Here is an 18855-nt window from a genome sequence, read left to right as displayed (position 1 = left end):
ACGATTAGCTTTCTAAGGCATCATGCAAATAAAAATAGGCAATTTTCAGTTTGGAACGTGAAAATAACATCCGTTTCACTCAACGGAGAGTTCTTTGCTTTCGGACTCTGAACCCTTATCTCTGGCCTTAACCATTTCACTTCTACTAATTGCTGATATGTTTTAGCCTCTTTTTTGGCGAGAAAGGAATATTGTCCCAGCAAGCCACAGTTACAAGCACCAGTGGGGGTCCAGGTAAGAAAGCTCCACGCCGGAGATGTTCGGCTTTTGGCAAACCATCTCACCTACTTGCAATGGCGTCCCTAAGAGAAGGCACACTGCACACGGGAGGCAACAGGGGTGGGTGCGCTGCAGAAAAACTGCCAATACCTAGGGCTCCATCGATGACACGGGCCAGTCCCCAGGCCCTTTCTGCGCCTCCCTGCGGGATCCCCAAGCTCTCCTTCTCGCCAGCCCCGCCCCCTTCCCGACCTCCAACTCCGAGTCCATTCAAACCTCACTGCCTTCGCCCGGCGTTGCCAAGCGTGTTAATTGGGGAAACTCCTCCCCGCCGCGGCTGGAAGGCACCGCCAGAGCAGCCGCGACCTCCCGCCCCGCCTCCGAGCCCAGCGGCCCCAGCTCAGAGCCCGGAGCCCGCCCCAGCAGTGGGTAACCCGCGGGTCTCCGACTGCGGGAGGAGGGCGCCCCGCCACCTACCGCCTCCCTCCCCCTTTCGCGCGGAGAGCTCCCGGGGCGCGGACACATCCCGCGTGCGCCCAGCGGAGCCGGGACCGTCGGGGGCGCAGTGCTCAGTGCTGACACCTGTCCCACCCGGTCCGCCCAACCTGGGGCTCTGCAGCCGGTGGCAGCCTAAGAGCCCGAGCCGGAGGAGAACAGGCCCGCGCTCCCGGAAAGCCGCTCCCGGTAGAGGCCTCGGACCCGAGCCCGAAGCGCCATGGCTGCGAAGCTGCTGCTTCTTCTCTGCCTGTTCTCGGGCTTGCACGCTAGGTAAGTGGCTCTCCCGGCGTTCCCCGAGGCCGGCGGGGGCAGGAGGGCGGCGGGGTGCGCTGTCTGCGGGCTGCCAGTCCCTGGCGTGCGCCGTCCACTGGGCTGCAGGAGAGGGACAGTACCGGCACCTCACCTGTAGGTCTCCCCCAGAACCAGACCCCTTCTCCAGGGCAGCTGCAGCGCTCTGCAACCCGCTCTGTGTGGGGACTGTTCTATTGATTTTAGGATGTGGTGGTTTTAAGGGAATTTGGAAATCAAAATGAGGCAGTAGCCTTATCTTTCTCCTCATCTGTTCCCCTTGCCAGCTATCCAGGGGCTTTCTGCCATACATGGGTTAAAACTCTATATTCACTCCATCACTGAAAAGAAACCTCAAGACCCGGAATTCTGTTTTCTCAGCCACCCTATGTTGGAGGGGGCTGGGGCATGTGGTCAGGAAGAGCCCTGAATCTCCCCCAGCTCCTACATCACATGCAAGCACCTCAGACTCTATAAAAGAATCATGTTGTGGTTCACATGGGAGCTTCTTCCTGAAGCTGTAGGAAATTACCTCACTGTGAATACCCCAAACCAGCACCGGTCAGCTAACAGAAACTCATAATAAGCACTCCACAGACAGACAAGGGCTCATGAGAAGGGCGGTGGCACCGGAAGGGTTAAAGCCTGTTGCCATAAACATAAGTAGAGGTGCTGACGTGGTTTAATTCCATCCCCCAGACTGGTGCTCTGGTTAGAGACTGCAGACTACCCTGGGCTTGGGAAAGCCCTCACTGCTTTCCCTAACCTCACCAGAAGAGTCAGAGAGCTCCCATCCCGTCCCCAGAACACACTTGTTTTGACGTTTCCTGGACCATAAAGCAAATGAGAAAGCAGCTATCCCTGTGAGTCACAAGTTCTGTAGCCGTCACAGGCTTTCATTTTCATTCACATTTGTGAAATATCAAAGAACTATGAAGGCACTCTAATAACTCCCCGAAACTATGAGAGGGGGGCTTCCCAAATTCTTGCTCCAACTAACCCTAAGGAAGAAAGCCCCGTCCCTGTCCCCCAGAACTTGCCCTTGCTGAATTGACATTGGAGACTTGAACACTCACTCAGGAAGGGGAAGCCTCTCCACCAAAGTTTCTTCTTGTCCAAGGAGGGAGCTAGGAAGTGTAATGTAAAAGTGTGTTTTGAAGGGGATTGTATCTAGAGGGACCTCTGTTTAGAGCAGACGCCACCAGAAGCATCAATGAGGCTGTAGTCACATTAGCGAGTCTCTTCCTATAGCCACCAACTCAAAAGCCTGATTTGCAGTCCAGGGTTCGATCAGTTGTGTAGATTTATAAGTAGTTACAGTTCTGCAAGCCTCAGTGTAAAGTGTGCTTCCAGGAAAGGTGGAGCAGACTGGTTTCTGCAGATTTCCAAACATGAAATCTCTTGGGAGTCCTCATCTTTCCTTTCTGACCAAGGTACATGTACTGATGTTAATATTTCTCTGTCAGAGTTTTTGGTCTTGGTAATTATAATTGCTTATCAGTTTAAAAAGAACCCATTTTCTAGTTGTTTGCTTTTTAATGGCCCATCCATCTTTCATCTATTATAGTTCTGAGAGGATTCTCTTCAGCATTCAAGGTGCCTTGCTGGTATGGATGCTCCTAGATAGGCTCTGACAAGATTCCTTGTGGCTCTACAATGGGAGTGCCACCCCCACCCCTGACACCCATGGCTGAACTTATTACACAGGAAAACATGAAGCCTCATTTCGTTATTTTGAAGATGCTTACTGATTTTCAAGGTTTAGGAGTTTGTGTTAAAGTTGAATACTCCTTCCGATGTTGTTTCTGTCGTCCTAATGAAGAGAAGGTGTAAGGACTGAAGGTAATGTCTGGGGATTGAGCGTGTGTTCGCTTTATTTTTAAGGAAAAGCTAATTGCAGCAATGCTGTTTAGGATTCAGCAACAGAGCGCTCAGAGGTTATATATTACCCATTTAGAATTTTTAAGAGAAAGGAAATTCCACTTCGTCCACCTGTTAGTGGGTCCTCTGAGGCAAGATTGGTTTTCTTCAGGGTACAGTATAGGGCAAGGGCTCATCTTCTGGACTGGAAGAAGTACGGTGCTGGCAGCTGAGGAGCAAGGACCTCTGAGGCACCCTGTGCCAGCTGCAGAGGTGGGTTTCTATGGAGGAGAGTGAGACAACAGGAGATTAGAAGGCTGCTTTCCCTGCCCTTATCCCCAGGCTTTCCATGCCCTTATCTCCAGCACTCCCACCTGCCCTAGCCACTCAGGAAGCTTATGCAATTTCAGGTAACGCCTCTCACCACTAGAGGGAGAATGAGACTCCTTATAAACCTGCCCTTGAAGTAGCTGGCTTTTCTGGGTCTGTGCAGAGTATCGAAGTATAGTTAACCCAGAGGAGTGAATGTGCTGCCTGTGCACATGTGACTGTCGGGGCAGTGAGGACCTTGGAGCTGCAGACCTACTGCTTTTGCAGTGGTGGAGTAGTAGAGGGCAGGACGAGAGGAGGTCAGAGGAGAAACAGGCATGGAGCAGGGCACTGGGGAGGCCTCATTTCACTTGGAGGAGCTATCTACCCATTTCCACAGTCCCCAAATATCTTTGTTCTGGGATAATTTATTAGGTCCTAAAGGCAGTATGTGGCTGTCCACCATCCAGGACATTCATGCTTTTTCTTGTTTGATTTTGCTTTTGTAAGGTGATAATATTAGCATTTATTGATACAGCTTCCAATGACATTAAATACTTGAACATTTAAAATTCTATAATGTCCTTTGTACAAATGCAGTTTTACAGGTAGTAAAGTGTATTCCCCTATTGAGTGGGATACCAAATATCCTATGTTCCTCTTGGTGGTGAATGTTCATCTTAGGTAAAATCCACAACAGTTTTGGTGTCTGTGGACCACTTATTTTAATCCTCTAACTAGTGAGGGATTCATGAAACAGAATTCAATTTCAGATCATTTTAGGAAAAGCTTAATTGCAAAAGCTATTCCACAAGACTCATTATCAACATCTCACACACACATGTGGATAGCTGTCCTTTCATGTCCACATATTCCACATTTACAGCTCTAAACAGCTGTTGATTGGAAAAATAGTGCTGAACATGTACAGACTTTTTCTAGTTCTCATTCCCTAGCCAATACCTTATAATAGCTGTTTACATAGCAGTTATGTTGAACTAGTCACCTGGGAATGATTAGAAGCATTTGCGAACATTATGTGTAAATAAAGCATAGTTTTATGTGTGGACTTCACTGTCTTCAGATTTTGGTGTGCTCTGGGAGTCCTGGGGTCCCATCTTCAGTAAAGACAAGATAGCAGTGTGTGAGTTTAGACTGCTGGACCACTACTCCTGTCTTCCATAGCTTGTTAACACACCCAAAGACTGATGCAGATAAGAACTGATGTGTAGATATTAATTTATGTGTACCTCTGAAGATTTGAGTGAAGCTGAAGGGCTGAACTTTAAAATGATTGTACTTTTCACTGATTCCCTGTTAACTCAGGAAACTGACATGCCCGAGGACAAGCATGTTGGTAGATAGCTGACAATGGACTGCTGTCCGGGAGCTGGGACAGAAAGAAGCTTGAACCCAGTGGGGACAAATCCTTCTAAGTGCATCCCCTCCCACCCTCTTTATGAAAATGACATCAAGGCACTCATAGACAAACAAGGACAGGGTTTTGTTCCTTATGCTCTTCCAAGGTTTGGAGGCTCCCACGTGTAAGGAAATAGCACATCAAGGTAGAAAGAAACTCCTTTCTTTCCAAGCCCCAGGTGCTGTGACTGGATGGGCCTGATTCATTGAGAAAACCTGTTGTTGTCTTGAGGTTTTTTTCCTCATAAGAACTCCTGTAAGCATGGGTCATTCTGCAGAAAGGGCTGTAGTTCTTAGAACAGGACAGAAGGTCACAGATGTCCAGGCCCTCCCTGGGATCCACTTAAGAGCTCAGAGTGTTGAAGGCATACTAGAAAATATTTAATTCTTAAAGCCTGCTGAGAAAGAGATGAACCAGTTTGGGTGATCAAGGTGTGTAAATTGCCAGAGGACATTCTTCACTCATCAACTAACACATCCCCTGGCTGTCCCCCATGCTGAGTGCCAGCAAAGTAGGCCACCTCAGAATGCCCACCCAGTTGTCTCCCAAAGTCCAGGCCACTGGGAAGGCACAGAGTCAGCTATTCTTAATGAATCTGTTCTGTAAAAGCTACTCCCTCCTTTCACAGTCTTGTTGGTGGGACTTAGAAACAGAACTACAAGGTACTCTGAAGTACTCTGATTTTGGCAGGTTAGTAAGGTACCATTTCCTGTTGGCCAGTTGGGTGTCAGTTTAGCCATTGCCCTGTCCCTAGTTTAACTTGGGCAGGGCTCTTCTGCTAACAGCAATTGCATCCTTCCTATGGGATGTTGCCTAATTTGCATTTTACTTCTTTTAGTGTTACAGGTAACTTGCACGACTAGGCGAAAGATGCTGAGAACTCTCCTTCCCCGCTTTTAGTAGCACTTAGAATGAGCAAATTTAAGACATCTTCTGAAACTGTTGCAAATCATGTGTCACATCATGTTATAACTGCAGGTCCAGGAGGGTGGAAGAAGATGAGAATGAAGACTCTCCTTCAAACCAGAAGTGGGTCTTAGCACCCAAAGCACAAGACACCGATGTAACGCTGATTCTCAACAAATTGCTGAGGGAATATGACAAAAAGCTGAGGCCGGACATTGGAAGTGAGTGCCATTTGTTATTTCAATATAAAAGATACTGTGATAATATATGTATTTAAAATTTTCATATTAAATAATTATAAATTCAGAATTGCCAACGTAGTGCAATAAGGTCTACTGTATTCATCACAGTTTTAAGTGAGTTGTAGCAAACCCAAGAGATTGACGCTGTTGTGCCAAGTGTGGGTCTGTATTCCTTGTCATATCCTTGTGGTTTTAATTACCGTTTCTCAGTTAGTCTGCTGAGCTTGCTGCCGGTGTTTAGTTTTAACCAGTGCATTCTCTTTGTGGGAATGGAGATTCATACCATTCCCTCTTTTATAGGTTGGACTGTTAAAGCCTTATTTTGCCTTTTAACTGCTGAGGTTGAAAGCGCCTTGCTCGTTGTTTACTGTCGGTCAGATCTGTAGCTTCTTTTCATTCTCTCCTCCGCATTATCTTTCACAGGGAGGGTTTTAATATTGATGTAATCTGATTTATTGGCTCTCCTTTTATGAAGGTTCTCAGAACTCTTTCCATGGGGCTCTGTTTGATGGTCCTCATTAGCTTGTGACCTTTCATGTGACCTTCGCCACAAAGTCCCTTCAGTTTTCCAAGTCCAGGACTGCACTTTGTCTGTATCAGGATCTATAATTACCTTTGTTCTAACTGGCATGGTATTTCAAAATCTTTGTGGTTAGTGAAGGAGGATTTAAAGGTGTGTGTCAACTGTGACATTAGAGAAGCCATGTCTGTAGTTAGTGAAGGAGGATTTAAAGGTGTGTGTCCATGGTGACCCTGGAGAAGTCATGTCAAATTTCCATGCCTCTCTTCCTTGTATATGAGAAGGTGTAAACTTCTCCAACTTCCATCCAGCTTTAAAAATATTTCTCCAGTTGACTGCTGCCAGAATATGCAGAGAAAAACAAAAGAAAACAAGATGACAACCAATGCTGGCCTGCATGGAGGAAATAGAAACACTGTTGTTGTGAGTACACACTGATATAACCGCTGTGGACATCAGTGTGGAGGTTTTGCAAAAAGATGGGAAAATAGATCCACCACAGGATCCGGCCATACCACCCTTGGGTTTATACCCCAGGGACTCTGTGTCCTACTACACAGATGACCTGCTCATCCATCCATATTCATTGATCCTCTATTCATAATAGCCAGGGAAGAAAAGCAGCCTAGATGTCCAGCAACTAATGAATAAAAAAAATGCTGTGCGTTTTTACAGTGGGCTATTATTCCAGTGTTAAAAAAAATGAAATTATGAAATTTTCAGATAGACCGAGCTTGAAATATTCATCCTAAGCAACCCAGATTCTGAAAGACAAATACCTCATATTATCTTTCATATGTGGATGTTAGCTTTAAATATTTAGATGACTATGTTAAATTGGCGTCACTTTCGAAGTCAGGAAACTAGAAAGTGACCATGGGGAGGGCAGATTTAAGGGGCAGGGGCTAGGGTGCAGATTAAGTGTAAAGGCACAGGAGAATAATGGACTAGGAAGGGTTAAATAGTGCGGAGGATGGGAAGGTAAAGTAGGATGAGGGAGTATGGGGAAGGATCAGTAACACTAAGACATCTGAAAATGCCATAGAAATCTACTACAAAAGACACTTCCTAAATATATACAAGCACACATATAAAAAGGAGATTAAATGGTTTAACCCTAAGGATATTGCGTCTTCCAGACACCATATGCTATCAAATAAAAAGCCTGTGGCCAGGCATGGGTTATTTCTTTTCTGGTTGTTTATCAGTGGGGTCCCATAGACCCTTTTCCGAGCATTATAAGATATTGGCATTGCTTTTGGTTACCATTCAGAACTTGATGGTAAAACTATTGCTGCAGATACCACAAACTTCAGTCATAGAATGTGGAGCAATCAAGCTGGTACAACCAGGAAGCTTCATTCCTACTGGATAGGATTCAGAGAGCTGGAACACCCTATGCATGTTACCAGGGAAGAAAAGTAATGCATACTTTTAACCGTATGTGAAACTTGGGAGCTATAATGATGACTGGCCTGGGAAGATATGGCTACTTGTGCATTAGTGGAACAAATATTATGTAGCAACCAACAACTTTCTGATTGGACTTAAAGCCAAGTTGACTTTTTTTAAACTTTAATTTAAATTTAAAACAATTTGGAGTTCATGCCAGGTGCCTTAATTTAACTGGGTATGAATCCCATGACTGGATATGTTGTATGGTAGTTTGAATGAGAATAGTGCATTGCATATAGCCTCACATGTTTGAATACTTGGTCTTCAGGTGGTGGTTGTTTGTGGAGGCCCAAATTACTCAGGGTCAGAGAATCTGAGCTTGCTTTACCTCGCAGGGCTATATAAGGGGTTGATTTGACCACGGGAATGGTTACTGGGTATTTAGAAGGGTCTATATTTGGCTTTGCTGTGTGTTTTGATCTGGCAAGGGGGGGGGGGTCTTTTGCCCCGCCCCTTGGCATTGTTATAAAAAGCCCTTTTGAGTAAATGGAAAAGGCTGTTGGGTATTGATCCAGGCCCTCCTGAAGCTATCCTGTGTTTCTGTCTTTCTTCTCATCAGCTAGGCCTATCATTCTATCTGATATTTTCTTATCCCGCTTTCCTCCTCTTAAGAACCCTTAAAAAGGTGGGAAAGGTAGGAGTTGGACTTTCACAGTCTCCCACAGCTGTTTGAGGGGGATTAGGAGGTACAGCCTTGCTGGAAAATGTGTCACTGGGGGCAGGCTTGAAACTTCGAAGACTCATGCCATATTTGAGTTCGCTCTCTCTGCTTTGTGGCTGTGGATCAAGATGTAAGTTCTCAGTTGTTCCTTTGACCAAAGGAGGCTAGATTTGATCAAAGATGTTAGATTGCATGCTATAACCCTCTGAAACTGTGAGCCAAATTAATACTTTTTTTTTTTGTATAAGTTGCCTTGGTCATGGTGTTTTAACATAGCAATAGGAAAGTAGCTAAGGCAGTCATAGACCCTAAGAGAGTACCGGTGGCCATGTAGGTCATAAAACTTAGGGGAGAATATAAAACTATTATTCTGCTAAGTGAACCTAGTAATAAATTGCTCTGTAAGAACTCATCTTTATACCCATAGATTAGTGCATCTCTGACTCTCATTAAAGAAGTTTCTTTTTTTTTTTAGTTGCTAGCAGTTAACACAGAGGGACAATTGGTCACTGTGCACAGAATAAAAGAATGAGGAGTCCTTATCTCTCAGTGAGACATTTGTGTCACATCCCTCCCCCAAGGCTCAAGAATCATCACAGAAGAGGGGATGGGAAGAATGTAAGAGCCAGAGGTAGTGGATGACTGCTGATATGATAAGGTCAGTGCACACATGAACCCACAGCAGCTGTGACTACACGCAGAAGACCTGCATACAGTCAAGCCAGCCAAAATCCTAGTATGAATGAGAGCGGGGTACATTGTCCCACTCCTGACTGAGGAACTATTGGAAATTGCTGACTGATACTGGGGAAGGAGGATCTATTTTCTTTGGGAATGTGGTCCCTGAGAGGCTAAGCATACTCCAGTAGATAGCCTTATACCAATGCACATTCTGGCAGTACTGAGTGAACTTATTAGTTTAAAATAGAGCACATGAAGGGAAAGGTGATGGGGGTGTGTGTGTGGGAGAAATTGCAAGAGAAATGGACATGGATTTGGTACTAACACAAATCATGTATGAAAATTTCAAACAATAAAAAAATTCTTCAGCATGAACTAGGTCTAAGTACAAGGTGCAATTACCATTGCACAAGCTTCATGCATTCACCTTTCATCCAGTCTTCCCATTATCACCATTTGAAAAGTCATTAATGTGACAATGAACATGGCACAGTTTGGGAGCCTATGGAAAGAGATGATTTATTTATTTATTTATTTTTGAGCTGGGGATCGAACCCAGGGCCTTGCGCTTGCTAGGCAAGCACTCTACCACTGAGCTAAATTCCCAACCCTCCATAGCCTTGAGGCAGCGTATTGGGAAAGAGATGATTTTTAAATGTTGCTGGTTTCCTCAGTGTTGGTCAGAACAAAGACAAACTTGAAGTTCTGGGAAAATTCAATATCACTGATACCTTCCATCATGGTAACACATTCTCTGGGTTGAAGAATTTTTTAGGCAGAAAGTGGGCATGCTTAACCTTCCACCCAGACCTCTAGGGCCCTCCTGAAAGGTCAGTTGTCACTGCTGTTCTTAGAAAGTTTGAGGAAGCCTATTCAAACTCTCCCCCCCCCCCCCCTGCCTCTCTTTCACACACACTCACACAATAATGCGTGGATGGGAAGCAGAATGGTCCTATCTGTGCCACAAGTTCATACTTCTACAGTTTTCAAGAGCTCCTTTCTTATCCATGTGAATTATATTTCAAGACCCTCAATGGGTTCCTGAAAGCACTTACAATGTCATGTCCTACAGAGGACCTAACCTGTGATAGGATTTAATTAATAAGGCAGTGTAAGAAACTCACAACAATAACAAATAAAATAGCAAAATGGTAACAACATTGTGATACACAGTATGTAAACACACTCTCAGAATATCTTGCTGTACTGTATTCACCTAGTTTGGGATTGTGGCTGACCTCAGGAAACTGGAACCATAGAAAGATGCTCTGGGTTAGGGAAGGCTTCCTGCTGTGTACATAAAGAGCTGCAAATTTTTCACAGGAGAGGGGCCCTGTGGCTTTGGAGTGAAAGGGATTTCACAGAACAGTGAAGTGCAAAGTTGAAAGGCAGGATGCTCCTCTGTGGTTTCAGAGTCTGAAGCCCTAGAGTTGCTGTTTTCTGGATCTTAGGGCAGCACAGTCTCCTGAAAAAAGACCCCATCTCTCAAATGCCTTTGGATGCATCTTCCTTTCTCAGCTGAATACTGAGCAGCGCCTGATTAGCAAACTCTAGCAACTTGCTGATATTCAGCTAGAGTGGAGTTAACTGCCTAAGAGCAGCTCTCCTGGGAAGATATTGCATATGTTATTTTCTTTCCTGGCTCAGGGGCTCTGCTTTGCAGGCCAATTTCTCATAAAAATCAGAATTGCTTTTTTGTTGTCATGATTCTGTTGAAGTTTAGTGTACTTTACCCCTGGTAACAATTCCCACACCCTGTCACAGCACAGCAAATGGATGCTCAATTGAGATACTGTAGACAGGTTTGCTGCCAGCTTAATGGAGTACTCAGTTGACTTGCTCACTTCCCCTTTTAAGCCACCCTCCATTCCCAGTCCCTCAGCATGTTCTATGCTCTGCACAAATCCCTGCTGTGGCCTGCTGGAGAGCAACACAGACCTGCCCATACTTAGGTTGTGCTGTTGGTGAAGGAGGAGGCAGGATCCCCAAGTAGCTCTGGAGAGAAGATATAGACATTCCCACCAAGTAGATTAAACCTGCTGGATTGGAAACTCTTGAAAATTCTACTGTACTTCTAAGATGAAGTCTGAGACCCAGGGAAATACACAAAAAACTACGCCCTTCTGTGCTCGCTGCCTGCCTGTGCACTTCCATTGCATTCTGTGCAACGTGTTCAGGGGCACTAGCTCACGTGGCTTCCTTATTTGGATTCTGCTGTTGCTGCATCCCTAGCTAGCTGTGCTCTCCTGCTTCCACACTGAGCTCAACTGCACTTCCCCCAATCCCTAATTGTATCTCCTGAAGGATCTTTCCTTCACATCATGACCCTCCTTCCCCTCCCAGTAGAATGGATCCAAGAGTCTCTCCCCTGAGTTTTTCATAGCATTCATTTTTAAAATGTCATTGCTGACTTTCCAAGAACTACCCAAGAATGTCATGCTGCAGTGTGACCACAAGGCCCTACCTAGAGCATCCTTACACATTTTCTATAGTTCGTAGCTGAAAGTTGGTGTGTTCTTTTTAAAGGACAGTTCCATTTCCAAACTATAGATGTACACTGCTCGCTCTCTCTCTCTCTCTCTCTCTCTCTCTCTCTCTCTCTCTCAATCTCTCCACCTATAGCTCCAGCACCCAGCACTGTCTACAAGCTAAACCATCCACAGCATTATTGTCAGTGATAAAGCAAAGGGTGTAGATCTGCTTATGCTGCAGAGTCCTTCAATTACTTTCCATGTCACAAATTGTAATCATTGTATTTATATCTGTAGTTCATAGATTCTCTCTATTCAGTTCTAAATTATGGATGGATCTGTTGGAGTTCCTTGGTAACAATCCATCGTTTTAAGTCATGCTAATTCATGTCCTCTGTTAGTCTAGGACCACAAAGAATGCCATTGTCTGAAGATCTTGCCCAGTCAGATGGGAAAGAATACAGGAAGATAAACTTTCTAACACTTTAATTGTGGAAAAGACAGAAATGACTGAAGCAAATTTATCTTAAAGATTTTAAGAAGTTTGGCCACGTCTCAGAGTATAAGATTATTAGAGAAGACAAAATCCACAGTGATAGCTATAGAGCCAATGCCATTACAGTCATGTTGAGAGAAATGACATTATGTTTTATTACACTATGTGATGACATATATGATGGGTGAAAATGACCACAGGCACATTTAATTTAGATCTTCTCTTGGGCAAGTCCGTGGAGAGACAGTTCACTGCTATGTTTCTCTTCTGTAGGTTCTAGCTTTTCTGGAGTATGTTTTCCCAAATGCATTGTAACTTCTATGTGTGGTTTGGAAGGCAGTTGGGTTGTGAGTGAAGAGTAGGGTATGTTATTGTAATAACCCAGGGAGTATGGCAGGTTCATCAGTGTCCTCGCTAAATACTCTGCCATATACCACCAGTTTTCAATTTATGGATGTTTTGATAACATTTTTGATGTTCATGTTCATTATGTCTCTTTATCCAATTCTTGATAAGTTCTCATGTTGAAAACATTGAAATCCTTTCTTGTGCATCTTTGCACATGCACAGCACAGCACTGAAGTCTGTACTCACCAACCTGGGAAGTGGTACAGCAGCTTCTCTCTGCCTCTGACTTAGTGTCCGATGGCCACTTCCCCATCTGCTCATCCTCCCACAGCCTCTGCTAGCCACTGTTTTACTCTCCATTTATGTAGACAAGATTAAGTTTTAGATCCCATATATGAGTGACATATGATTTTTAAGAAATGCTTTTCATGTGGTTTTTCCATTCCTTCAGTGAGAATTTCTAAGAACCTTTGAGCTGTGAGATAAGTGTCTGAGACCTACTGGCCATAGAGGTGAGTTCTCAACAATAAGAGTGTGCTAGCAGTGGGAAGTAGAAAGCACCGCTCACCCTTTCTTCTCCTGGACCTACCATGTTCCACCACGCTATGAGAATTCCAGGTGGGAACACACCATTTGAGAGAATTTGAAATGAATAAGGAATGCTTCACAAAGAACTGGATGATTATCAAATTTTGTACTGATAGTAGATGGAGACCACTGTCCATTACCATTATCATTCCCTTATCTGAAGAAAGATAGGAGAGACTGGAGGTGTGGTGCAGTAGTAGAATCCTTGCCTAAAGTGCATTGGGCCCTGGGTTTGATCTATAGGTCAAAATGAATAAATAAGTTAAGAGGGTGGGGGAAAGGAGGAACTGTTTGAATCTCAAGTAATGAAGAATAAATATCAAGTTGCCCTTCTTTGTTGCCAGGAAGAGATAGTTGGAAGTAGGTCTCTCAGCACACTGTGCACTATTGGTTCACAATTTAATTTCTTCTGGGAGTTGCATGACCAAGGTCAACTAGAGTTTCATTTTTTAACCCTGTCAGCCTCACCTGGCTTAGCTGAAATAGACTTTTCTGATAATCCACAGCCTACTGTACAGACGGCCATGCTGTCACTTCCCAGCAATTACTGTATATCCAGAGAATAATGTAAATGTATTCACTCCAGTCTCAGAACAGATGTAGGAGGAGAGGAAACAGACATTCTTAATTGCTGTGCTTGAAGTAAGAGCTATTACTGTAGAGTTAGTTAACTGACTCTCCCACAAATTTAATTCATATGCATAAGGGAGGTGGAGAACAAATCTGGTGGAGAAATTATACCTGTCATCTCCTAAGAGACTAATTAGACATCTCAAAGCCACCAGGTTAAGTCTCCCTTGTGTTTTGTAGCAGGTTACCCTTCTGGAGTATTCTTCCTGTTTTGGGGAATGGTTCTTCACATGTTCCTGAGCAATTAGAACCCATTCCCCCTCCCTTGTTTAAATGGCCTCTGTGTAAGACAGGGCTATATTAGTTTCACCCAGAAGTTCAGCTCATTAATAATTTGGGCTAGGATGTATACTTTTCTTATTGGAAATGTACAATGAAGCTTTTTGTATAAGCAATTTAGTGTTTCTTAAAAGTATGATTTGCTAAATTACTCAAGTCATATATTCCTAAATATAATCTTGTGTTCCTAAATATAATCCTAAATATAAATGCCTGGACCTCATTTGAATAATCAGCTCAGTTCATAGAATAAAAATGATTTGTTTCTTATGTTTATTCATCACTACTTGAGGAATTGAGCAAAGTAGCTGCATCTGGATTAGCGTCTTTGAGTTTGGGCTCCATTCTCAGAAGACGAGCATTTCTCCTGCTTCCTGACAGACACTTGGAGAGACCCCTGTAGGCTTCTGTCTCTAAGTGCCATAATTAAGCCTGTGACCAAGAATATAGGTAATCACTGGCCTCTGCCAGGCGACACAAAGTGGCAGGTGTCTCAATCCACTCTGCCCAGACCCACACTATTGTGACTTCCCTTCTAGCATGGTTTCTGAGAGCCAGCAGAGAGTCCTCAGACAGCTGCTCCAGCTGACTGCTTTGTCTTGTCCCCAGGTCTCTGCTGTTGACTGCATCTCATCATTGTGGAGCTAACATCTGGTTCATGGTACCTTGCAGATCCTCTTGCTCTAAGACTGTACCATTGGTATGGGTGGGGACCCTACTGTCACATGTGAGGCACTAGACACATCGCTGGATGAGCTAGAACATTGCATGTCCAGGGTATTTTAAAGGAGAATTGGTCCAGCAGCTCACAGCCTGGCACTGTGTCAGAATTGCCTCAATATTGTTTCAGAAGACAAAACTTAGGGCTAGAGCTTGGAAGGGTGGAATGTGAGTTGCATCAGTGTTCTAACTCACTGTTCTTGTACTACTGCAACTCTTCTATTTGCTTTTGGGCTAATTTTAACTTTTTCTAGTTCATTAGGAGGGAGGTTGACGCTATTAACTTGATCCCTTTTCTAACCTAGTGTCCATCCTCACAGTGTTCTCTGGAGTTTCCTTCTGTCAGGACTCCTTATATCTCTATGTGCTTCTCTCATTATCATCATAAAGTTCTTTCTATTTGATTTCCCTTCTGACTAATGGCTGTTCAGATGTCTTACCTTCATTCTCCAATATTTGAGGTGACTCAAGGCATCTTTCTGGTTTTGATTTCTAATTTGGTTGCAATGTGGTTAAAGAACATACTTTTAACTACTGGAGTCCTGTGAAATTTATTAAGGTTTGTTTCGTGGTGTGGAAATGGCCTATCTTGCTGTGCAATCAGAGAGCAAGCATGCTCTGCTATTAGTTAAAGTGTTCCGTAAATAAGAGCAGTGAGAATATGGATTAGTTGGAGCTTCTACCATAGGTGGAGCTGTGTACCCCTGATGCAATCCTGCTCATCTGAGTTCTGGGAAAGGTTGATACAGGTCACGGACACTCAGAGGAAACAGCTTCCATTTGTCTCCAGCTTCTAGATCTTGGCTATTCCTGCCTCACTGGGTAACCTTAGGTGCTTTGTAGAGTTGGGGGTGGAGACAGTGCTTCTGGTAGGAACTGAATAAGGTAATTCAGGACAAGGTACTTAGTTCAAAGCCTGGCACTGATGAGGTAGTTGGTTAGTAGCTGTTGGTCATTATAGGAGGCAAGTGAGGATTGCTTCCATCTCTCTACACATATGTGAAGCCTCGGTTCCTCCCCTATTATCAAAGTAAATAAATAAATAGAGACATGGACAAATAGTTAAATAGACAAATGTATGGAAATAAAAACGAAAGAAAAAATGTTACCAAGACCAAAAGGTCAGTGTCTCACCCGCACATGTGTCTATAATCAGTGGTGCTATGGTTGACTTTTTCACTGTCTTTCTTGCTATAATCATGGTAAACATCTGTATGTAAGGTTCTTACCACCGTATATTATTTACATGCAAGGTCCACACATGTGCAAGGCACTTCCATCTTAGCCCTCTCCTCTTGCCCACTGTTCCCTTCCCAAGTTCCACTGATGCTCTTTCCTCTAAGACACTTCCTTGTACTTTCATTCATATGTGTATTCATCCCACATTTGAGGGAAAACACATTACTTGTGATTCTTGTCATTCTGAGTGTTGTGGTTTGAATGAGGAACGCATAGTCTCAGGCATTTCAACACTTGATTCCCTGTTGGTGGTGCTGTTTGGGGAGCATTAGGAGGTGTTGCCTTGCTGGAGGAAGTGTCACTGGGGGGCAGGCTTTGAGGTTTCAAAGCCATGCACCATTTCCAGTATGCCCTCTCTGCTCCCTGCTTGTGGTTTAGGATGTGAGCTCTCAGCCTGCTGCTCCAGCTGCCATTTGTAGTTGCTGCCATATCCCTCCACTATGATGGTGATGGACATTTATCCCTCTGGAACAGTAAACCCCAAATAAACCCTTCCTTCTATAAGTAACTCTAGTCATGTGTTTCGTCAAAGCAATAGAAAAGTAACTAATGCACAAAATCTGGTCTTTCTGTAGTTCCATCTATTTCCCTGCAAAGGACATAGATTCATTCTTTTTACAGCTGAAAAAAAAATTCTGTTGTGTAGATACACTCTGATTTCCTTATCCATTTATCTATTGGTGGACATCCAGGATGAGTTCATTTCTTTGCTATTGTGAATAGAAGAGCAACAGTAAACACAGATGGGCAAGTATATCTGTGGTAGAATATTTTGGGTCCTTTGGGGGTGTACCCAGGAGTGGCATAGCTAGATCAAACATGCATTCCTTTTCTAGTTTTTTCAGTGGCCTCCATGCTGATTTTCACAGTGGCTATGCTAATTCATCCCATCAGTAGTGAGTAAGAATTCAAGTTCTTCTTCCCAGATCCTCATCCCCAGGGTCGGCATTACTCTCTGAGGGTAGTTTCTTCTGAATTCCTTAATTTGTTTAATCAGTTCTTTCTGAGACCTGCAAGGTACCTGGCCCTGCTATGAGTTGTGGCACACACCACAATCCTGGTTGTCCTGCAGTATATGTTATACAAGGAACAGACCGAAGGAGAAGTGGATGTCACATTGCTCACCACAGTAAGGAAGATAAAACCTGACAGAGTGTGTGAATTAGTGTGAGACTTGGGTGCAGTGGCAGAGGAGACATCTTGATACTGTTCTCCCTGGAACTCAGTGGAAACCAGAGTCTGATAGCAGCCTTTCCCCTCTGGCCTCGGCCTTCAGCCTGGCCCTGCCTGTCCTGCTGTCTAAATGTAGCCTGTAAACTATTTTCCATTTGTTCATTCCCCTGCGATTGCCCGGTCTCTGTTCATCTCTCCTGCCGCCTCTGCACAAGTTAACAGCTTTGAGACTCAGATTCTAAGGTCCTTCTTTAGGAAAGCCTTCCCTGAGCTCTGGGTGAGCTGGATTTCCCTTATACTTTCTCCAGCCACTTTTATCACACTCTGCTTGATCTACTTTTTCCATCTGTCACCCCTGCGGGCTGTGTACCCTGCGTGGGCTGAGACTAGGCCTGTGCTCATTCCCTTTTAAGAAATATGTCTGAACAAAGGATTAATACACTGAATGCATAAATAACTAAAATGTAAGGAGTCTAAAAAGCAAATGACCCATTCAAAAAGGGGGTTATGAATCTGAACAGAGAGTTCTCAAATGAAAATTTTAAAAGGGCAGAGAAATATTTCAAAAGGTGTACACTGTCCTTCACAATTAGGGGATGCAAATTAAAGCAACTTTGAGATTTCATCTTACTCTAGTCATGATGGCCAAGATCAAGAAAGCAACTGACAGCACATGCTGGTGAGGATGTGGGGAAAAGGGAACCTTCATTTCCAGTTGGTGGGATTAACGACTGGGATAGCCACTATGGAAAGCACTGTGGCGAATTCTCAAAAAGCTAAAAATAAATCTACCGTATAACTGAGCTATACCACTTCTTGACATATGCCCAAGGGCTTGACACCCTATTTCACAGACACTTGCTCAGCCACATTCATTACTGCTCTATTCACAATAGCTAGAAAATTGATACAACCTAAATGTCCTTCAACTGACAATAGATAATGCAAATGTGGTCTAAATACACCATGGAATGCTATGCAGCTGTGAAAAAGTGAAATCTTAAGGAAAGTGTACAGAACTATAAAATATTACATCAAGTGAGGTAGCTCAAACCCACAAAGACAAATGCTGCATGATATCTTTTGTCTGAAGTTCCTAGCTCCAAGTCTTCAGGTACAACATGGAAACCAAAAATGTAAAAAGGTACCATGGGATGCAGGAGGAACTCTCGAGAGAGAAATGACCGAAGTGGTTTAAAAGGGAAATGGGTAAAATGGAGGGGGAGCTAGCTGGCAAGAAGTGAGAGAACTCAATACTTAAAGAGAGGGAGGAGGGAATTTCTGAAAAAAGTCACAAGGAGTCCTACTATTTACTTCTCTAAAATTGCATATGATGTGTATATGCATATTAGGGTAAACCACCCCATTTGGGCTGATAATTCTCTCCAGGAGCCATAGACTACCTAACAATGCCAGGCATGAGAAACCTCATTTTAAGTTGTAGGTCAAGGGAGTTCAAGGGACTCCCCAAATAATATAGGCTATTGCAGTTGCTCCTGGTTGTTTCCCAGAGGTTAAAGTCAAGTCTATATTGCTGAAAACACAATGAAATTTGGACATTAGACCTAGAAGACCCAACCTGGATCTGACATGAGGACTAGTCTTCATAGTACTGAAAAATGCTGTGCAGGCTTCCAGGTGGGGGAAATAACCAATAGTTCATATATAACTATGAATCACAATGATCATTATAACATGATAACCCTAAGGATGCAACAGTGGCACTCATACCTTGGTGGTGCTCAACAGCTCTCTTATTAGACTTCAGAACCAACCTCTCAGCAGAAGAGAAATTGTTCATGGTACTGTCAGTCTAGCCAACTACCATGTAGAGGTCATGGATCTAATAGGA

The 18855-nt window shown here is 43.8% G+C and overlaps 1 protein-coding gene across 1 annotated transcript in view; it reads left to right on the top strand.

Annotated features, from left to right (window-relative positions):
• The first annotated feature begins 517 nt into the window (after positions 1 to 517).
• The window catches only part of Gabrg3 (gamma-aminobutyric acid type A receptor subunit gamma3), a 611436-nt gene continuing 593098 nt past the window's right edge, over positions 518 to 18855 (top strand). The window contains exons 1-2 of the mRNA XM_036189088.1: positions 518 to 987; positions 5573 to 5721. Coding sequence (XP_036044981.1) covers positions 935 to 987; positions 5573 to 5721 — 202 coding nt within the window. The 5' untranslated portion in view covers positions 518 to 934. The remainder of the gene's footprint in view (positions 988 to 5572; positions 5722 to 18855) is intronic.

The sequence above is a fragment of the Onychomys torridus genome, chromosome 1 (genome assembly GCF_903995425.1).
Source record: "Onychomys torridus chromosome 1, mOncTor1.1, whole genome shotgun sequence".
NCBI classification, from domain to species: domain Eukaryota; kingdom Metazoa; phylum Chordata; class Mammalia; order Rodentia; family Cricetidae; genus Onychomys; species Onychomys torridus.
Note: the sequence above shows the minus strand (reverse complement) of the source record. Positions and strands in the feature narration are given on the sequence as shown.